This window comes from Dunckerocampus dactyliophorus, chromosome 7, assembly GCF_027744805.1.
Source record: "Dunckerocampus dactyliophorus isolate RoL2022-P2 chromosome 7, RoL_Ddac_1.1, whole genome shotgun sequence".
Classification (NCBI taxonomy): Eukaryota; Metazoa; Chordata; class Actinopteri; order Syngnathiformes; family Syngnathidae; genus Dunckerocampus; species Dunckerocampus dactyliophorus.
The window spans coordinates 24,507,380-24,528,794 of NC_072825.1; the positions used below are offsets into that span (position 1 = coordinate 24,507,380).

The 21,415-nt window shown below is 39.7% G+C and overlaps 1 protein-coding gene across 2 annotated transcripts; it reads right to left on the bottom strand.

Annotated features, from left to right (window-relative positions):
- Positions 1 to 532: 532 nt before the first annotated feature.
- dgat1b (diacylglycerol O-acyltransferase 1b) lies at positions 533 to 19,639 on the bottom strand. Of its 2 annotated transcripts, XM_054781651.1 has the most exons (18): positions 19,247 to 19,639; positions 18,923 to 19,010; positions 16,810 to 16,850; positions 16,276 to 16,361; positions 12,836 to 12,888; positions 12,298 to 12,403; positions 8,692 to 8,820; positions 8,413 to 8,481; positions 8,223 to 8,326; positions 7,404 to 7,442; positions 7,263 to 7,304; positions 7,137 to 7,181; positions 6,914 to 7,026; positions 6,597 to 6,662; positions 5,141 to 5,228; positions 4,976 to 5,038; positions 1,935 to 2,106; positions 533 to 1,798 (listed from the first exon to the last, which is right to left on the bottom strand). In XM_054781651.1, exons 1-17 carry the CDS (start codon positions 19,492 to 19,494, stop codon positions 1,957 to 1,959), a joined length of 1,530 nt encoding a protein of 509 aa, XP_054637626.1. In that variant the 5' UTR covers positions 19,495 to 19,639; the 3' UTR covers positions 533 to 1,798; positions 1,935 to 1,956. The 2 variants fall into 2 exon arrangements, with proteins under 2 accessions (XP_054637626.1, XP_054637625.1); XM_054781650.1 differs by having other exon boundaries at positions 535 to 2,106.
- Between the last annotated feature and the right edge of the window lie 1,776 nt (positions 19,640 to 21,415).

Genomic DNA, 21,415 nt, shown 5'->3' on the forward strand with positions numbered 1-21,415 from the left:
ATCCTTTCATTTTTCACAATATGGCCGTCTCTGGAAAGTCAGGACACCACTGCTGTACAGTATTATGTCAGAATACTTTACTTTTTGTTTTTCCCCCATTGTGTAAATTATAGAAAATGTACACACTTTCAATAGATGGACAACTTCAATGGATTTTGTGTTTGTAATATTAATTTTGTTGACCTATTTACGTAGTTTTGAGATTTATTGCAAACTACTGCAAGTTTATCAACTTAATTCACAATGGGGGTTGAATAATTTTGAGTATTTTACAGCTCATTAAAATTACAATGACAAAAGGTATTTTGAGTGGGTTGTTAATTTTGATTGTATTCTACTATAATTTCCCAAGTCATTGTTTAACCAAATGTCACATGCACACGTCTATAGACACACCTAGTGATGGGCTGAAGACCTGCTGTTTAAATCGCTGTCAGAGAGATAAAAAGCAGATTCACAGACCTGTGTCCCTGTGTCAGGGTGACAAGCGCGCACACACACACACACACACATTACACTGCATGGGTTACTGAATGTCCAGGTAAGTGTCATCTGAGTTTTGGTTTTGATCTTATTGTCCAGCTAAATGTTGATAACACAAAAACAACCCTTTTTTTTTCTTTTTAAAATTCACATTTATTTTAAGAAACACTTAACATGAAAATTGTGTTTTCAGGATTCCGATTAGCAAAATACAGTTACAAAAATACAAACTGTACCCAAAAACATAAGGGGTGTCAACAGATACTCAGTTCACGAGACGAGATGCTAAACGAGATTAGGTCTACGAGAACAAGACTTTTAAGAAAAGTACAATGAAAACATATAAAAAATATATGACAATATATTGCAATCTATTAATATAATTTCTACTACGTTACACTCTTCTGCACTCTGTGTGTACGCTACAGCCCCGCCTCCACCGATCGAGACAAAGAGACTGTCTGACTGACAAAAGGGCTCACTCTGTTCACACCGTAGTTCTATGGAAGAAACGTGCCAGTGTGCTGAAACCAATGCACAGAGTGAACCCTTTTCCTGCCTGTTTGGAGGCGGGAGACGAGGAAAACAGACACGTATGCACATGGCAATGTATCGATGCCGGCAAAATTATCGAGTTCATTTTCATTTATTGTGTGATTTAGTAATTATTTTTTATCGTTTCAGGCCTAGTGCCCAAAAGTTTTTTCTGAAATTTTGTCACATTCCTGATCCCGCGAGATCTATGACACGAGATCTAGTGACACCCCTACTTACCAGCATACATTGTTTAGCTTTTGTGCTCATTTCACAGTAACACTGGACAGAGTAAAGCCCTTTAACACAAGTACAGTATTATAATGTCCACAAAGGCACTTCAAAAAAATGATCAACATCAACGTCATTAAAAAGGCATCATTGCAACAGGTACCCACGAATGCATTTGCAAAGAAACAACAAAAAAAAGACCTCTTGAAAAAGTAACTCTAACCTGATGTCATAAGAATAAAGTTTAAATTAAATTAAAAGTAATTTTGTACAAAGAAAATAAAGCAATGCAACTTAAACAGCAAAAGAAAGTATTATCATGACAAAATTGTGTTCCAGAGCAGCATATCTGCCACAGTATAAGGTGTCTTGTTTGCACAAATACTGCAATAGTAAAGTACGTTGTGCTTTTTGTTTTCCTACTGAATTCTTGTGAGAACAAGGTGCAGAAGGACACTGGCGAAAAGTCACCAGAGTTCATTGCTGCACATATGCATGTACAGTAAAAGCCTCCACCATAAGTCAGCCGTGTCGTTTAGTTGAAGATATCCTGCCCAGCAGATACATGAGGACAGCAGTGTTCATATTCAAAATCAACATTTTAAAAACATGGGACGGACTGTGTCATTCTTAACATTTTATGCAATTGGATTCTTCTTCTGGTTGAAATTGTATAAAATACTTACGTGTGTCTACAGAGGTGAAAAATCAGTCCGCTTCTTGTCTGTAGTGTAGGACGTAGTAGTCATGGACGTACATGAGGACGGCGAATGGTTGACCAATTATGAGTGAAATCCACACAGCAGCATTGCCGTAATTACCGTGCAGGTAGTGACCAACAAGCCAGGCTAATGGAAGCTAATCAACAGATAAAAAAAAAAACAAGTGGTGTGAAAAAGTGACTGCCTCCATCCTTTATTATTAAGAGAGAATAAAAATCCAAACCTACATGGCCCTGTGTAAAAAATTGATTGTCCCACCTGTTAAAACATAACTGGGATTGAGATCTATCAGTGTGGAAAAGGTTATAAAGCCATTTCTAAAGCTTTGGGACTCCAGAACACCACTGTGAGAGCCATTATCCACAAATGGCAAAAAAAAATGGAACAGTGGTGAACCTTCCCAGGAGTGGCCGGCCAGTCCAAATTACCCCAAGAGTGCATCAACAACTCATCCAAGAGGTCACAAAAGACCCCACAACAACATCCAGAAGTGCAGGCCTCACTTGCCTCAGTTAAGGTCAGTGTTCATGACTCCACTATAAGAAAGACACTGGGCAAAAACGGCCTGTATGGCAGAGTTCCAAGATGAAAAATAGTGCTGAACAAAAAGAACATTAAGGCTTGTCTCAATTTTGCCAGAAAACGTCGCTATAGTATCCTTGAGCATGTTAAAGGTTCTGCTCCTATGAAAGTGACAGTAATAACTAAACAATGTAGCTTTTTTTTGGTTCTTTTTTTTTAAATTACTGCTTGATTTAATTCTTGTATTTTGTGTTTTATTACTGTATTTTATATCCTTCATGTGGTCAGTGTATAGTGTGAGTGACTTAAGTGTTATTTTAGGTATGAGTTCCGACTTACACAAAAATTTGACTGACAACCCGTTGTAGGTATGGAACTGGTTTGTAACCTAACGTCCACCTGTACTATCATAATGATGACATATAAAAATATACCAAAGCGGGCCGGTGAGCTTCTTCTCAGAGATTATACATAATACATATACGGGCCCTTCCTCACTGCCAGAAAAACGTTTAGCTTAGCTACAGTAAACTAAGTTAAAAAAAATTTTAAACATGAATTTTTCTCATGCTGCCGCACCACCCTTGAAGTCACTATGCAATGTCCCAGGAGAGGCCCGCCTCACACTTTGAAAACCCCTTTTATACAATAATTTCTCTTCTACTTGGAGCTTGTCCCATTAGGGGTCGCCACAGCAGATCATGTTTCCATGTTGCCCTATCCTTTGCATCTTCCTCTGTCAGCTCTATCACATACTTGTACATGTCCTCTCTCTAATCACACCGAGGAACCTCCTCTTTGGTCTTCCTCTTCTTCACATCCCAGGCAGCTCCATTTCAGCATCCTTCTACCAATATAATCACAATCCTTCCTTCTCACATGGCCAGACCATCTCAGTCTGGCCTCTCTGACCTTGTCTCCCATCACATCCAACGTGGGCTGTTCCTCTGATCGGCTCATTTCTAATGCTGTCCATCCTCGTCACTCCCAACAAATATCCAAGCATCTTTAGCTCTGCCACCTCCAGCTCTGCCTCCTGTCTGTTGGTCAGAGCTACTATCTCCAGACCATACATCATGGTTATACAATAATTATTACATACTAGAATCATTTTAATTATTTAATTGTCATTTCCAGAGGCAACAATTTTGAATTGAAAGTATTTTAATGAGTGTCAATCAAAATTGTTAGACCAGTTGAAAAACATTTTGCACTGTTGGATCTTAAGAAGATTCTGAGTAGAGCTTCAAAATATAAAAAGAAGAAATGGGAATGAGACAAAACTATTTTTGAGTGAGCAATTTATTGCAAACAAGCATTAAAGTGAAATAGGCTCTTCTTCTGCACTTCCTGTTACGTAACACACATTGCAGCGTGTGGGTATTGCCGTATTGACCATGTTTGGCATGAACCTTAACCTCATATGTACAGTATCAACCAGATTACAAAGCCATCAGCAAAACCATGCAGCACCAGAAGTCACATTAATGGTAAGAAGTATTTTATTTATTGATTATCTTCAGTATTACAACATCATTAGAAAGAATAAATGCAGAGACTTACTATAGTCTACAATTTTTGATCTTGCCTTAAAATTCACGCCTTTAGTTGTATTCAGTGTTAAAAAAATATTATATGGCTCTCAGGGAAATACATTTTAAAAAATGTGGCTTTCTTGGCTCTCTTAGCCAAAAAGGTTCCCAACCCCTGTGCTAACACATGCCAAGAAAACTATCTTGCGGTGGCATAAAGCTTTAATACGGCATTTGAAGAACAACACTTGAACAACACAGCATGGTGAGTTTTGGAGGCTCACGGCAGCTCACGTCAAACGGCAGCTAACACAGCCATGTGGCTAACACTCACCCGTATGTGTGTGACAGTCAGACGCTAAGCTAATAACCCGAAAAATAATTTAATTCATCGGACGAGAACGGCCTTTCTCAGCGGTGGAACGTCAACGTCTCCTTAAAGAAGGCGACGTTGTGTGGAAGTGTAGGTTAACAGGTTTAAAAGGTAACAGGTTGTCTTCAAAAAGTAAGTAAAATGTTTTTGTCAAAATTAAGGTGATTTTATGGTTCCTTTTTGCATACAATATCATCATCGTAAACAAATTCAAAAATGTATAATTAATCCATGTGACCGGTATCAGTATCAGCAGATTTCAGTCCTGCATGATCGGTATGGGAATCAGTGGCATAAAACCCTGAAGCCTGGAAACACTGGCATCAAGCGTGCCAAAACAAATTTTTATTGAGTCCTTTTTTTTTTTTTTTAAACATTTCAATTATAGGGAGGTTTCGTTTTTTGCTTTTTTTTTAATCTATGGGCTCAAACTTTTAATTAGCTGATGAACAGTCTATTTCACTGTAATAGTTGTTTGCAATAAATTTATTACTCAATTTTTTTTTTAAGATCCACCTTAAGATCCAACAGTGCAAATTGTAATTTGTTGCAATTGTTCATGTCCAGGATGTGCTTACCTGAGCCATCATGCCCATAAAGGCCCACAGTCGGAACATCCTCAGAGGGACACTCACCAGATACTAGCCCACAGACACAGACAGGAACAAAAAAAGACTTAATGGCGTCAAAAATTTTACAATGTACTTCTCAAATTTAACATGAGCAGTTTATGGTGTCTTTACCTCGTGAAAGAAAGCTGACAAGAAGAAGACGGCTGATTGGCTGACAATCTTACTAAATCCTTTCCTCAGCAATGGCTTGTAAAAGTGCCTGCAAGACACACAAGGAAACACATCATGACGTGCGCTGCTAGATGATGTATGAGTGGAAATGAAATATATATACATATACACACACACACACACACACACGTATATTTATATTTTATGTTTATATGTATGCATTTATATATGCATGTTTGCCCCCTTCCTGATTTCTTATTTTTTTGCATGTTTGTCACACTTGAATGTTTCAGATCAAACAAATTTAAATATTAGTCAATGCAAACAAAATGCATTTTTTAAATTAAACTTTTTATTATTAAGGGAGAAAAAAAAATCCATACCTACATGGCCCTGTGTGAAAAAGTGATTGCCCCCTAAATCTAATAACTGGTCAGGTCACGCTCAACTGCAATCAAGTGTTTGTGATAACTTGCAATGAGTCTCTTACAGCGCTGTGGAGGAATTTTGGCCCACTCATCTTTGCAGAATTGTTGTAATTCAGCCACATTGGAGGGTTTTCCAGCATAAAGCGCCTTTTTAAGAACATGCCATAGCATCTCAATAGGATTCAGATCAGGACTTTGACTAGGCCACTCCAAAGTCTTCATTTTGTTTCTTTTCAGCCATTCAGAGGTGGACTTGGCGTGTTTTGGATCATTGTCCTGCTACAGAACCCAAGTTGGTTTCAGCTTGAGGTCACGAACAGATGGCCGTACATTCTCCTTCACGATTTTTTGGTAGAGCGCAAAATTCATGGTTCCATTTATCACAGCAAGTCTTCCAGGTCCTGAAGCAGCAAAACAGCCCCAGACCATCACACTACCACCACCATATTTTACTGTTGGTATGATGTTCTTTTCTGAAATGCGGCATTACTTTTACACCAGATGTAATAGGATGCACACCTTCCAAAAAGTTCAACTTATGTCTCATCAGACCACAGTATTTTCCCAAAGGTCTTGGGGATCATTAACATGTTTTCTGGAAAAATTGAGACGAGCGTTAATGTTCTTTATGTTCAGCAGTGGTTTTTGTCTTGGAACTCTGCCATGGAGGCCCAGGTTTGGATTTTTTCTCCCTTAACAATAAAAAGTTTCATTTAAAAACTGCATTTTGTGTTCAGTTGTGTTGTCATTGACTAATATTTAAATTTGTTTGATGATCTGAAACATTTAAGTGTGACAAACATGCAAACAAAAAAAAGTAATCAGGAAGGGCGCAAACACTTTTTCACACCACTGTATACACATTTCCTTCTACTGTCAGTTTATCTTGCTTCCTGCACTGTACTTGTGACTGGCGCCTACATTGCACTGTTGTACAGTCTGCCTGCATCAAAGCCACCACTGCCTTGTGTTCGCTTCTATGAATTTCACTGCAGTGTCTTCCCAAGTTAAGTGTGTGAATAACTCACCGGAGACACCACTTGTGAACAGGAATGTTCCAGTTCTGCCAGAAATATGTCACCGTCTCAGAGTTCCTGAAAGATGAGTCAGCAAAAGGGATATTGAGGCTTTACAGAGCTTAAATAATGGATCAGTGGGTACGACACTTTCATTAATACTGACTTACTATCACACGTTTTTAAGACTTTCACACCTTCATCAGCTGTGGTAAACAGTCACTCACTCACAAACACCATTCTCAGTCATGTGTTACCAATGCAATGCAATTCACGAAAGGGAAAAAATAAAACAACATAAACCAACAAACGCACAGACAATTATCTACCACCAGTCTTTGTAGAACTGCCTGTCTCCGAAGCGCAGAAGCTCTGCTGTGAAGTTCAAAGATGAGTGGAAGAACCAGTAGAAAAACATTAACCAAAGCAAGTGGTTGGGAACCTATAGAAAGATGAGGATCCACATAAACATGAGAAAGATATATAAACTAAATACAAACATCTTACCATCTGCTATTTGCAAAGCTTAGTATAACAAATATATTGACTCACAGCCAATCGCAAGAGTCTCTCAGTCATCCGAGATAGATCCATCTCCTACAGAAGAAGAGAGGAAATAGGAAATTGCATTTAAAAAGAACATGAAGCCATGCTGCTGTGCAATGCCCCCTTGCTCACCTCAAGTGGCTTCATGGAGCTTTGAATGATGGGAATCATCCACTGGGAGCGAGAGGAGACAAGGAAACAGCTTACAATTGATTGTAAAGGGAGCTTGAATTAATTTGGATGCAAATTCACAGTTAAAATATGACTGTGTACCTGTTGAGTAAGACCGACTAACATCTGGATGAGGAACAGCTGGAGACAAACACATACATCACTTTAGATATATTATTACTTTGAGTTGTTTGTTGTGAGGCACCAGACGCAGTACCGTATTGACAATATAAGCGGACCCTCTTTTTCAAGAGCCATTTAAAAAATATATATATAGTTTTTAAGTCAAAATCAATGATAAAAAACACTTTCTTTCATGTTTTTAATATCAGTGATATCATATTTCTTAGCTTCTTGAAAGTTGTTTGATGACTGTGCATCATTGATCACTATTATCTTAAAATTAGGCATCACAGATCCACAAATGTTTGCTAACTTGCCAACAGCCTTTGAGACACTTTGTTCCAGCCGATCTCTGTAGCTGCTACACCCTCCACTGGCATGTGTGAGTGACAAGAAGAAAAGCTCAGATTCGCTCAGGGAGAAGTCATGAGGCCCCACCTGTTGTTTTCTTGCATGTACAAATCTCTAGGCCAACAATGTTAGAAGACTCGTCTTTTTCAGATTTTTTTCTTGGGAAAAAAGCACCGTCTTATATTTGGGATAATATGGTAAATGGTCTTTCACTTGTACAGCGCTTTTCCACGTCCAAGGCACTCAAAGCGCTTTATATGGCAATTAAATTGTTATATAAAGTAACATTGAGATGACTACTGAAACTATAAACTAAAGATACATGACTTATTATTAAAACAGGAAATAGCAGTGAAATTTTCAGGCCTCATCATTTAAGAACAGCTTTAGTACAAATTATAAAAAAGACAGACTAAAGACAAGATATTTAATGAAACATTTCCTCACCATTTCAAAAAGTCTTCTCAGGAGGAAACTCATGCGTATCTTGGGAGAGCGAGGAAAGTTGAGCTCGTAGCACAGTGTCGGAGCAAAGGCAAAGTAGTACAGGTCTACAGATACATAAAGGAGGCAAATGTGACATTCTCAGCGTGTTACAGAGAATGACTCAAGTCACACATAAAATGCAGTGACGTACCTCTGATGGTGAGGTTGCCAGGGTAACACACCTTACGTTCATCGCCATCAGAATATTGTGGTGAAGGACCTATAGAGAGCAGTATACATTATGGCCGAAAACAACAGAATGAGTTGAGAATAGGTGCAACTGCAATAACAACTGCCTGCCTACAGATGTCACTCTCACAACATGAGCAAAGGATGGGGCCATCATCTTATTAAGTGAATATACAGTATGTGCTGCCTTTGTATGCATGTAATTATGTGCTCATGTATTGCTTGCGTGTGTGGAACTTACAAGACAGTGACCTCGCCAGTTTCTTGGCCTTCATGCTGCTCAGCTCCCTACACCACACATTGACGTCCTTATAGGAGTAGAGCTTAAGAAAGAGAATGGTGTAAGTACCCAGCACGAAGGCACCGCCAACTAGAGGAGAGAAAGAGATGGGATTTGATACTGAAAATGAAGTACTTTAATAGTACCTTCTTCTCATACACACACGTTATCACACAAATACATGCACGTAAAAATAAACTGTTTTGCCAGTAGGGTGAGATACAGGTCAGAACACCTGGCGTCAAATCACAGCAGATCCTATTCGTTTGCCATCTGTCTCTCTGGCTTAATGTGGCCTCCAGACATTTGCAGGTGACCATGGTGATCATTGTGACACACACGTACACAACCATTCAACTACTCTGTGAACTATTACATACTGCAAATATGCTGTGTATCTGTTAGCAGGGTTAGTCAGAGACTACTAAAATGATGTCCAAATCTTTGTGCAGCGGTGGGCCTCAGGTTACTGCATCTATTATATTACATATTTTGTTCTTATTTGGGCACTTTTTATTATTACCTTAATTTCCCCAAAAACAAATTTAATTTCTACTGCGTTACACTCTTTTGCACTCTGGGTGTATGCTACCGCCCCGCCTTCGCCCACCGAGACACAAGAGACTGTATGACTGACAAAAGAGCTCACTCTGTTCTATGGAACAAACGTGCCAAGTTGCAGAAACAAACGCACATAATGAACTATCTTCCTGCCTGTTTGGATGCGAGAGATGAGGAAAACAGACACGCATGCACATGGCAATACTATATTGAAGGCGGCAAAATTATTGAGTTCATTTGTTGTGCGATTAATTCATTAATTTATTATCATCCCATGCATAGTGCCCATAAGGGTTTTTCTGAACAAGAACTTGTCATTATTTTAATCTTGTGATGTTGTGACACCCCTAATGGATACCAATAGATTTTTTAAGTGGTAAAAGTCATATTTTATGGTGTAAAATGTTGGTATATTACAAGAATAAATAGTGAATTTAATAAATAAAGTTTAAAACTTGAAAATACCCCAACAGCCATTCTCTCTCTCTCTCTCTCTCTCTCTCTCGACCCAATACATTATTTGGATAATATCGTTCAGCATTTGTACAAACAAATGGAATTACATTAAACTGGTTTAAGTATATGCTCCTTGCAATATTTAATCTATTCTATTTATTTTATTCTCACATTATGGTTATTTTTTCCTTTTCACTGTGGCCCTAATGCTCCTTTGGACAAAGCAAAGACTGCAGTTTTGTTCTTTGTCTTTTTTCATTGGCCATTGTGGAGGCAAGTGCGTGTGCATACACACTAGTGGCCATACACACACACCTGCCCTCCTTTACTGCCCTTCCGGTGTGAACAGCAGAGTGCGGAGGAGAACAGACAGATGGGCTGATTCCTTTACTCATTCACCTCCCAGTAAGAGGAGAGCTCAGGACAAGATGGGAGGAGGTAGGGGGGAGTTAGGGGACAAAAAGCAGAAGCGACACATTCCGCCTTTTATGGTGTTTGGACATTAAACTAATCTCAATGCCAAGTCAACATCTTGGACTAATACATTCAAGAGAACAACCAAATTACCATGCATTTACAAGAAACCCATTATCTGCCTCATAATATGTCTCATAAAATTATACATGCCCGCACTAGAGCGTAGAATAAAGGACAGAAGCAATGCCAAGAATCTGTACTCACCATACTGTATTATGTTAATGGTGTGAAACTTTTGGGGGTGAGGTGACAAAGGTGACCTTGGCGGGGAATTTATTTACATCAGCCAGTTGATTAGGGTGAAGGGCATAAAACTTTATAAAAGCAATTGTACCTAGCCTGATGTAGAGGCTCTGTGTGTGCAAGAGGAATCTAGTTAGTACTGTATGAATACAAAACTGCTTTTTTAATCCAAAAAATAGAAGAACACCATTTGCTAGCATGTGGCACCAACAGTCGTTTAAAAAGAACCGACTGAACAAATAAATGTCTATATGTGTCACAATTAGGGATGTCACGAGATCTTACTAGATTAAAACGTGACAAGATTTCTCATTCAGAAAAACAATGTCTGGCGATAATTAAGTAATTAATCAATAACACAAGAAATGAAAATGAACTCAATCATTTTGCCGGACTCCATATATTGTATTCATGCATGTCTATTTTCCTTGTCTTTCACCTCCAAACTGGCAGAAAGAGGGTTCACTCTGCATTGGTTCAGCACCCAGACGCTTTATAGAACAACGGCGGTCCAGAAAGTGAATCATGTGTAGTGAATATAACATGACAGTGTATCATTTTGCATACTCTGCATTAGGGATGCTCCGATGGATCGGCCACCAATCGATATCGGCCGATTTTCCATGGCAAAGCAAACTTATGCCATTAAATGCAACGCCGATCACAAAAGCAGATCACCTCTGGCTAGTATTATTGCAGCCAGCAGCCTTTTGTGATGCCTGTGTGTAGTGTAGTGTCTTGCTCTAATGTCTTGGAGAAGCGTCCCCTACCCACTTTCCTTCACACTGAGCAAGCATGCCAAAGACAAAACAAACATGTCTGCCATGTAGAACTTATCTGACATTTGTGAAAGTGATAGAAAATGAAAAACATGCCACAAAAAATATCTCGCGGGGGTAGCACATAAAAAGCTTTAATTTAATTCCGCATTTGACGGGGTATGGTGAGTTTGCGAGGCTCACACGGCCAGTGCTGGACACTCACCCATATGTGTGACAGTCAGAAGTCTCAGCAAAGAACCCAAAAAATGATTGAGTTAATGACCAGCCTTTCTCAACAGTGGAAGACACTGGGTTCGGAGACTGCTCTCTCACTTGGAGCCCCACTGCGTGCTACTGGGCCCCTCTTTTTATTTTTTTTAATAATGACCTATTTTTTGGGCCCCTTGGGACCTTGGAATTGTCCGAAATTTTCCCCTTTATACGGCACCTCTGGCCAATAGCATTCATCATAAATAAATGAAAAATTTACACTTAATCTATGTGAGCGGTTTTGGCCGATTTAACTCATGGTTGATCGGAATTGGCAGTATTAAACCCTGATCGGAGCATCCCTACTCTGCTTGCATACACAGTATTCTATGGTTTGCGGTGCATAGTTTCCATGAGGCAACATAATGAAGAGAGAAGACAATGACCCTTGGATGACCCTGTCCTGCAAACCATACACTCTTTGGCATCACTTCCCTCCTCCTTTACTGTTCTCTTCTTTCTCTGCCAGCTGGATACAATCCAGTCATGACCAACTGGTTCATTACCACTAACCAGCTCCAATTATGACTGCCTTATAAGACTCGTCTTTTACAGCACAATCAAATGGCTCAAGTGTTTCTTTGAAGGACAAAGACACGGATGCCCTCTTAATCTTTACTGCAATGACATTATTTTCTGTTTCACAGACATTGTGTTACATTACTGGTGACAGTGTTGCTGCTCAGAGAAGATACATGGCAATATTCCAGTCAGCTAGCCTGCCATGCTGCTATCTGGCTAGCAGTTAATTTGGGGGCCAAGATAAATGGTATTTTAACAACAGTAAACAACATTTTACCTGGGGTCATTGAGGGCACCGTGAGGACCACTGCAGCGGGGAATGTTAGCATGACAGCCATATTAAGAAAGTGAACGAGCAAGCCCACACGCTCGCTGAATGAACCCTGAGCAGGAGGAAAAAAGACACACGGGTCATTGAGATTGGCTGCAATAAATCAGCAACCGACATTCAACATATCGAGATTACAGGTGCTTATATACTGTGTGATTGAGTAATTACTGGAGCAGAACACAACCACTTTAGGACTTTATGGAGGCCTGCTAAAGTTTTAAAAGGCTTATAATGTTTCAGAACAGACAGAGCATGACTGAATATGCCCTAAATGCAGATGGCGAAACTAATTTCATGTTTTACTGGTAAAACATTGTGCAGATGCAACTGGGGAGGGTCTGTTAGTCAGTTTTGATGGATGGCCGTAGAAAAATAATCCCCCTCTAGGATTGAGCCAGTAGTATGAATCCAAAAGTTCAGTCAAACTTTCAGCTCTGTGGTATGAACAATCAAATTAAATCATGCAGAGTTTCCCCTCGCTCACCTTCGACAACTGCCTCTCGTTATAAAGAGCCACCACGATGAACACATTGGACACTGTTGGGAATAAAATGAGACATGACTGTGAAAGTCAACAAATGACAGTGTCTTTGCCTGCAAAACATTTGGTAAAATTGTTATTGCCGTTAATGAAAGTTTTAAAATGAGCCGGTCGTTGAGACAAGAGGAAGTATTAAGGACAATGTTTAGTGAGCAGAGTAATGCAGCCTTTCCCAATGGACTGCAATCTATTTGTAGCAGTGGGTTGTTGGGGCAGGGCACTCTAGATGACGTCAAAAGCTAATTTGCTAACTGGCCATAATGCTTGCCCATGTGATTTGTTATGGATGCTGTGGGAGACAAAAAGTGAGCAGAAAACATGAAAAGCAAAACAAATACGTTTAGAATTACAAATGAACTTTCTTCTATCACTTCTTGTTGTGTATTTTGTAATGTCACAAGCAAGACGGAGCCCCCTGTAAGTGCATTTAGATGTGGGATTGGGAGGCAGCACAGGCTGAAAGAAGTCTCCGAAAGTGTCCAATAAGACCAGAAAAGTCGATAGATTTGTTACAAGCCACATTTGGAAAAACATTATCTAGAGGGGTCTGAATACTTGCTAAACACAGCAACAATTCTGCTAAATTGGCAACACTGATCCCTACGTGTTAATCTCTGGCAGAGCAGGTGCCTATGAGGTGTGTTACGGTTGTGATGCCATCTACTGTACGGAGTTGGAACAACAAACTACATTCACAGCGAGTCCCGTTATAATGCGTTTACGAACAAGGGTGAACAGTTAGCGACAAATCTATTCGTAGTGGGACTGCCACATATAAATGAATGTGTGGGAAACACTGCAATGATACCAACATTTAGGAGATGTGGAAATGGAGGCAAAAGGCATCATGCAACGAGAAAAAAAATGAAAAACTACTAATTGTAATACAGTCCAACCTTGTTTATCGCGGTTAATTGGTTTCAAACTCGACCACGGTAAGTGAATTTCCAGGAAGTAGCATTCAATATTAATAAATATTTTCGCAGTTATGGCATAGAAAACCTGTATCTAATACAGTTTTTAACATTATTTGAGCTGTGTAGACAAACACCCATATAGTCACGCTTACATTTGTATTACCAAATATAGTACATATAATCAGAGAAAATAAGAGATAAATAAGGTGACACACATGCCAGCAGTTCCTTGTTTTGTCTCATCAATGTATTGTATGTATGTATTTGTACTTTATTAATCCCACAGCAGGGAAATTCACTTGTTACAGCAGCAAGCAAGATACGCAAGTAAAGAATACAGTGTAAAGAATACATAGTGACTACAACATGGTTCAGGTGGTACAGGTGTTGTAGAGCCTGACAGCGGTCGGTATGAAGGACCTGCGGAACCTCTCCTTCTTACACCATGGGTGTAACAGTCTGCTGCTGAAGGAGCTGCTAAGGGAACCCACAGTGTCATGTAGCGGGTGAGAGGTGTTGTCCATGATGGATGTCAGCTTAGCCAACATCCTTCTCTCCCCCACTTCCTCCACAAAGTCCAGTAAGTGTATTGTAATGTATTGTAATGGCGGTTTTAAATGGCTTTACACTCCTATTACCCAATATAGTATATAGTAGACATAATAAGAGTAAATAAGTCATTTAAGATGCAAATAAAAATTCTGTTCATGTGTGTCACAGTAAATGTGTTCCCTAGCAGACCTTAGGGGCATGTGGACAAATGTGTAGAGGACAGGAAGTGATGTTGGAGGTTCACAGTTGAGTTTTACGTTGTCATATGTTATGGCCCCAACGGTAGCCCGTGTTATTATTATGATTATTATGTTATTGTTATTGTGCCTGTTGTAAGAACATTTTAACTTGCAATAAATGCCCTTTCTGGCTGACCCTTGTCTCACCGAACACGACATCTAGTGGCCAATGTAGAATACTACATTCACTATTGCAAAGCTTCTTCTGCCTTATATTTGTATTTTAATTCAATTAGTTTCAATTAGTTCATTTAGCTATTTTTATGCTTGAAAATGCTTAATTTAGGCCTAGACTAAATAAAATTTGCTTAAATATCCATGTTTTTTTTTGTTTTTTTTTTTTAAATCATCCACGAAACAGCGATCATTTATTCATCAATTACTTTGTGAAAAACCAGGACTGTAATAATACACTTTGCCACTTCTAACACAATGTTGAGATAGAAGCGTATTTTTATACTTCTTTTTATACTTCTTAGAATATTTACATTGGATTAGCCCATTTACCAAATTAATAATAAATAAACATCACAACGGTCACCGCAATCTTTCATCTGTGATTATGCGGCTCTCGGTAGAAAAAGTTTGAACACCTCTGTTTAAGCACAAAAAAAGTATTTAAGTGAAATGAGGCTTTTTCCTAACAGTTAACATGACGCTACTGTATCATACGTAAAGTCTGCACAATCACACACAGTCTAATAACAGCTATACTGCTAAAAGAAATTAACCAGAACTAACCAACCATATGCGTTGCACAGAATGCATGCATACACAATTACAAAAATATTTATCGAATGTTGAAGTTTAATAATGATGGCTGCTCCTTTTACTGGTGTGTAAAATGCGACTCAAAGCACCACAATGGCATTATGTTATGTAAGATCTCAAAGTACTGGCGGAGTGAAATTGTAAAAAGGAACTTGCTGTGCAGCATCATATTCATGCTGAGATTAAAGCAAAGTATGTCCAAGCAAAACTTATTTTACTGAGTCTTCCTGAGGATACAGCAGACCTCACTAATATGAAGTTATGTTATATAAATGCAGCAGCTTGAGAAAAATGAAGGAAAACATTTAACAATTGTTGATGTTAACTCCAGCTAAAGATGAATAAGAAAAGTAGGTGTGTAGTAACCTACTGTAATATTTTCTGACAAACGCCTTGCAATGACTTTTTAAAATTGTTTTTATTTTAACTGGGCTGCAAGTGTTTGGGGGAGGAGGAGTGTTGGAGAACAAAGTTGAGTCAGGAAGGTCAGGTGGTACAAAAGTGGCTTATGTGGCTTCTTTTCTTTGCAGCACAATACCTATGCAGTATATCAGTATATAGGCCAGGTGGCCATCCCTCTGGAGACAGAGTGAGCTGCACCACTGCAGACTTTCGCATTATGCATTTAAAAAATGTGCCTATGTCGCAAATTAAGGAAAAGTTTCATGTGCGATCATAATAAACAGCCACATTACAGTTACTGACATAATACACAAACATTATGAAATGCAGTAAGACACACAAAGCTTAAAAAGTACAACTACATAAGTGCTCATCTTTAAGAGGATATCATCATAATTGAAGGCTTTATTATTAATTACAGTAACCATGCAGCATAATTGTCAATGACTTATTTAACAATGAGTTTTGCCTTAGGGCTAACCTGAGCTGCACATCTACCTACCAATTATCAGGCACGGCGCTGGCCAGCTGTAGGGGTCCTTCAGGAATAAGGAAACCACTTGAATCGGGTCCACCAGAACCCCATACCTGGCAAATGACCATCGAAAACATGTGGATTAAAAAGGTCACTCAAACTTAATTGTACAATTGAAAAGCATTTCTGTCATGGAGTACGGCGAGTAGCCCTTTTATTTGGTAGGGAATAAATTAGAGATGGGCATACCAATTCTTTAACTGGTTGTTTTAATTGTGTGGCAGTCATTGACTGTGTTGTGAAGCAATTGAGGCATAATGGAGTGCACTACTTGGTTGCAACCAGCAGGGGCGCTGTTGAATCAAGTGGAACTATGGCACAACTCCTCCAGGCAGCATTATGCTGACCAACACAACACTGGCATTGAAACAGGAGTTCAGAACATTCATAGAGCAAGAGAGTCACTCATAAAAAAATAATGATTTATTAAGAAATACTATGGAATAAAAAGTTTCAGTGTGATACAACAAAAGAGCGTGGATTTGAAATCCGCTTGCTTACCTTAACAGGTTTTCTAGGAAGAGGCGAGCATTGCTAAGTACCTGTAATAAAGATGAATATTTAGACATGTTGTCAGAACATGTTTCTGTTTCCAAACAACAACCTTCATTTCTCTTTTTGTTGTTTCTTCACTAATAGGATAAATTCAAAAATGTTTTTCTCTCTTCCCATTCTTTTTTCTTCTTCCTTACCGTACTTTTCTCTCATCATTCAAACTATCTCTCTGGCTCACTCTTCGTATTTCTGAATAGATTGTGATATCTCATTACCTCACACAAAGGCTCAACGCCTGGGGATGGGACAGAAGTTCAGTACGAATGAAGGAAAACCTCTCGCGATGAACACAACGATCTGTGTTCAAAGGCTGGATTAGCAGCAGGCAGGCTTTGCTGAAGCCTCATCCCTATCCCTCCTATTCTCTCATATTCTCTCCCTTTTTTTGAGCACAAGAGAAGAAATTCTGTAAAATACGTTGACATGGCCATTTTGGATTCCATCATTGTGCCTTAGCTGGAAATAATGTGGGTTGTGAGCACACACATTTTATCTTATCTGAGGTAGATCTGACTAAACGTCAGACTTACTCCGGCTAAATTTAAGCAATATTGATCTAAAATAGAGCACCTTGCAAAGATGTGCATTTATACAGAGAGTTTAAACTGGCAAGAGACCAAATCTGACAAAGAATAGACAAATTGAGCCGTGCTGAACACAAGTGGGTGTTTATAAAGCAGTACAGACTCAATGAAAATTATCAATATTTTCCATTAATATCGCTACCAAAAGGTCACAATCATTATTCTTTTGTCACTGTCTTCTTTTATATCCAGCTACAAGATTCAACAAATAAAAACTCTAATTTGTCCAGCGTGTGAAAAACCAGGCGGAGTTGTACACACAGTATTTCACAAAAGTGAGTAAACCTCAAACATTTCCGCAGCCACTTTACTATTTCTTCTTAAGGGACTATACTATGGAAGGAAAGTTAGATATACTTGAGAGAAGTCAGTGTGCAGCTTTTATAGCGATACAGATTTACTATCCACTGAAAATGAGTGAAATAGCTGGCAACACAAGTGAGTACAAAGATAATTGTGTCTTGCGTACAGTCAAGCATGGTGGTGGTAATGTCATGGTCTGGGGCTGTATGAGTGCTGCCAGCAACATGAAAAGTATAGGTGGTCCTTGTGTTACGAATGAGTTCCTTTGCTAGACTGTGATGTAAGTCGAGTTTTAGTGCAAGTTGGAACTAATACCGAAATTCTACGTAAATTAACTCTTAAGTCACTCACACTGTACACAAGTCACACTGTACACAGAATACATGGAGGACATATAAAATACAGTCATAAAAAAAGAAAGTCAGAAAAAGAAAACAACTCCATACTTGTAACAGCGTACGAAATCTATGACCCGTCTAGCATTCGCGACAGTCGAGCAGTTCGGATCAAAAGACCTTTCTGAGCTTTTCATGATGTTCAATTTCACTTCCATGACGATGGCTTTCCTTTTCTTTGGCGCACTGCCGCTTGGGAGAAATAATGAAGTGCAAAAAGTTAACTAATAAGCGATGTTATTCTTCCCTAGTGTGGCTGCAAAGGCACACACCGTATTCTTCCACCCAGCACGAGGCACATACTGCATTTTTGTGATGTGCATGGTGTGTATTCCTCCGCCGAAATAAATCAGCTACAACACAAAACCAGAGATGCAGGCTGTTTTTTGTTTAACTATATTGAAGTTCTTATATCTACTGTATGTTGGATTGTTTTTCGCCTGCTTATAAAATTAAAAATCTAAAAATGGGACACAACTGATTTGCATTAGACTGTCTGCTAAGACATGCTGCAAAAAAATGCTTGCTAAAATGTGAGGGGTTTACTCACTGTGAGATCGTGCATATGATAATTGCAAGAAGAGATTAAGACTTGTTAACCGTAACAAGGTTAGTGAAATCACTAAAGAAAGACAGTTGATTGTATCGACCGTCGTCTCGCCTGTTTAAGTCATTCCTTGACAGCAATGCCTTATCTATTTATATACTGTACTGTATGCTGGCCTCTGGAAATCAATATGTCATTGAGTGTGTGAGTGCTCATAAGCGTGATCTTACCAACATCACCACACACCAGTTGAGAATCCCCCTGTAGTTATTGAAACCACTGGATGAACTCAGCAGGGACTCCTGTGGCTTGTGACAGCTTGAAAAAAAACACAGTGGGACAAATCACCATATTTCAATTCAACATTAAAGACAGAATTTAGCCCTGAATTACTCACATTATTGTTTTAGTCACGTCAGTTTATCCTCCTCTGACATAAAATCAAAGGTGGTAATAGTAAACTATTCTGTCATGATACCCCAGTAGCTAACATGAAAATTAGCTTGCCGACTGACACTAAATTGTGATTACAACTCCATAGTAAACCCTCTCACCTTAGTCTGTCATTTATGTCACTGTTGCGTTTCTTTTTGTCACTCTTTGTTTTCGAGCGAGTCTTCTCCAACGAGGGATCGGCTTTACCCTGCTCGCTGTCTGCTTTTCCATCAGCAGCGACCACTAAGCGATGAAACGCCGTCGTATGCTTCCCGTTCACCAGCTGCACGCTCGCTCCTCCTCGGCCCGCCGCGAAAGTTGCCCTTCTCCTGCGACTCAAGGCCCCGGTAGTGTCCGTGTCTCCCATGGTGGAAACAAAAGTTGAAAACTAAAGTTAACTTCACTTGAGGAGTTGCATACTTGTCGCTGTATTGAGTAACACGGGCGTCGGAGCTAGAATGAAAACGGGAAGTAGTCGCCCAGCAAATCCGCCCCAAAACTCAGATTTCCGCAGTGTCATTGCACAGGTAGGAGCGTCATGACGTCACTTCAGGCTGACGTAAGACGAAGGCAGCAAGTTAACTTGACAGTTCTGACATTTTATTTGTGCCCTATGTTTTTTCAAACTACGTCATCGTGATACGTTATATTATTTATGAATGTTCTTTATAAAAAGCACTAAAATATCGTATATATACTGTATATATACAATATTTTTTATTTTCTATTTTTTTTATTATATGAATGAATATATGAATGTTATATGTGTCACGACTACGTGGCGGCTGTCAAGTGCTTGACCCCCAGTATGCAGAGATGAGGCGACGGTGTGCCAAAAAATAAAACGTTTTTAATCGTTCAGATACTCACAAATCAGACATGGGAACAAAACGCGACAGAGAGGAAGCTCTGTGGGGAAAAAACTGACAGGTACATTCCAAGGCACAGGTAAGTAGGTAGTCTAAGTTATCACACGAGTGACAAACTCAATGAGCCAGCGCCGTACGTATGACGACGCTGGCCTTTTAACAGCTACTAATTGGCGACAGCTGCGCGGGCACCAGAAGTGAAGCACCTGCCTCTTCCACTTGCCAAAATAACAGCGCAAGACAGGAAGCGCTAGCTCCTGTCCTGCGAAACGTGACAATATGAATGAATATAAATACTATATACATACAGTATATATATATATACTGCTCAAAATGTTCATTTTCTGTCAGGCATTCACACTGTCATGCCCTCCTGATGGCTAACGCTAAGAAGCTTTCTCATTTTGAACGTGGTCGGATTGTGGAGCTGCGTAAGCAAGGCCTCTCTCAGCGTGCCATTGCTGCTGAGGTTGGGTACGGTAAATCAGTCATTCTACATTTTTTGAAAGATCCTGAGCATTATGGAACAAAAAGGTCAAGTGGTAGACCCAAAAAAATCACACCTGCGCTAGGATCCGATTGGCTGTCCATCAAGACACAGGGCGGTCTTTGACCCAAATTAAGGCCCTGACTGGTCCCGACTGCAGCGCAATAACCATCAGACGGCATCTGCGGGAAAAGGGTTTCAAAACAAAAAACAAATTCAAAGACCTCGTCTCCTTCAACGCCACAAAACTGCCCGTTTAGACTTTGCCAGGGAGCATCAAACATGGGACATTGAAAGGTGGAAAAAAGTTTTATTCTCTGATGAGAAAATATGTAACCTTGACGGTCCAGATGGTTTCCAACGTTACTGGCATGTCAAGGAGATCCCACCTGAGATGTTTTCTACCCGACACAGTGGAGGGGGGGGTCCATCATGATCTGGGGTGCTCTTTCATTCAGTGGAACACTGGAGCTTCAGGTGGTGCAGGGTCATCAAATGGCGGTTGCTTACGTGCAGATGTTGCAGCGGGCATCCCTCATGACTGAGGGCCCTCGTCTGTGTGGTAACAGCTGGGTTTTTCAACAGGACAACGCTGCAGTTGACAATGCTAGCTTGACCAGGGACTTCTTCATGGAGAATAACATCACTCTTTTGGACCATCCTGCACGTTCCCCTCAGTTAAATCCCATAGAGCAGTGGTCCCCAACCTTTTTTGACTCACGGTCCAGCTTGCGTTCCCACAAATCTCCCTGGGACCTGGGGGGGGTTGTACATTCTAGTGATCTAATTTATCTTATTTATTATGTATTGTGTAAAACTAAGACATGAAGAACATCAAATTAAAAGCACAAAATGCCGACCCACCATCCACCAGTTCAAGCCTGGAGTTTTTCCAGAGAGATGATTACATCGCTGTTTGACGTGTGTGATAA

Bases quoted from the DNA above. Each gene is read 5' to 3' on its own strand.
- dgat1b (XM_054781651.1), bottom strand. From the start codon at position 19,494: ATGGGAGACACGGACACTACCGGGGCCTTGAGTCGCAGGAGAAGGGCA. The intron at 12,889-16,275 runs GTAGGTAGATGT...TATTCCCAACAG, and splicing joins AGCGCCGTGCCTGATAATTG to TGTCCAATGTGTTCATCGTG. The intron at 7,182-7,262 runs GTGAGCAAGGGG...CTTCTTCTGTAG, and splicing joins GCTCCATGAAGCCACTTGAG to GAGATGGATCTATCTCGGAT.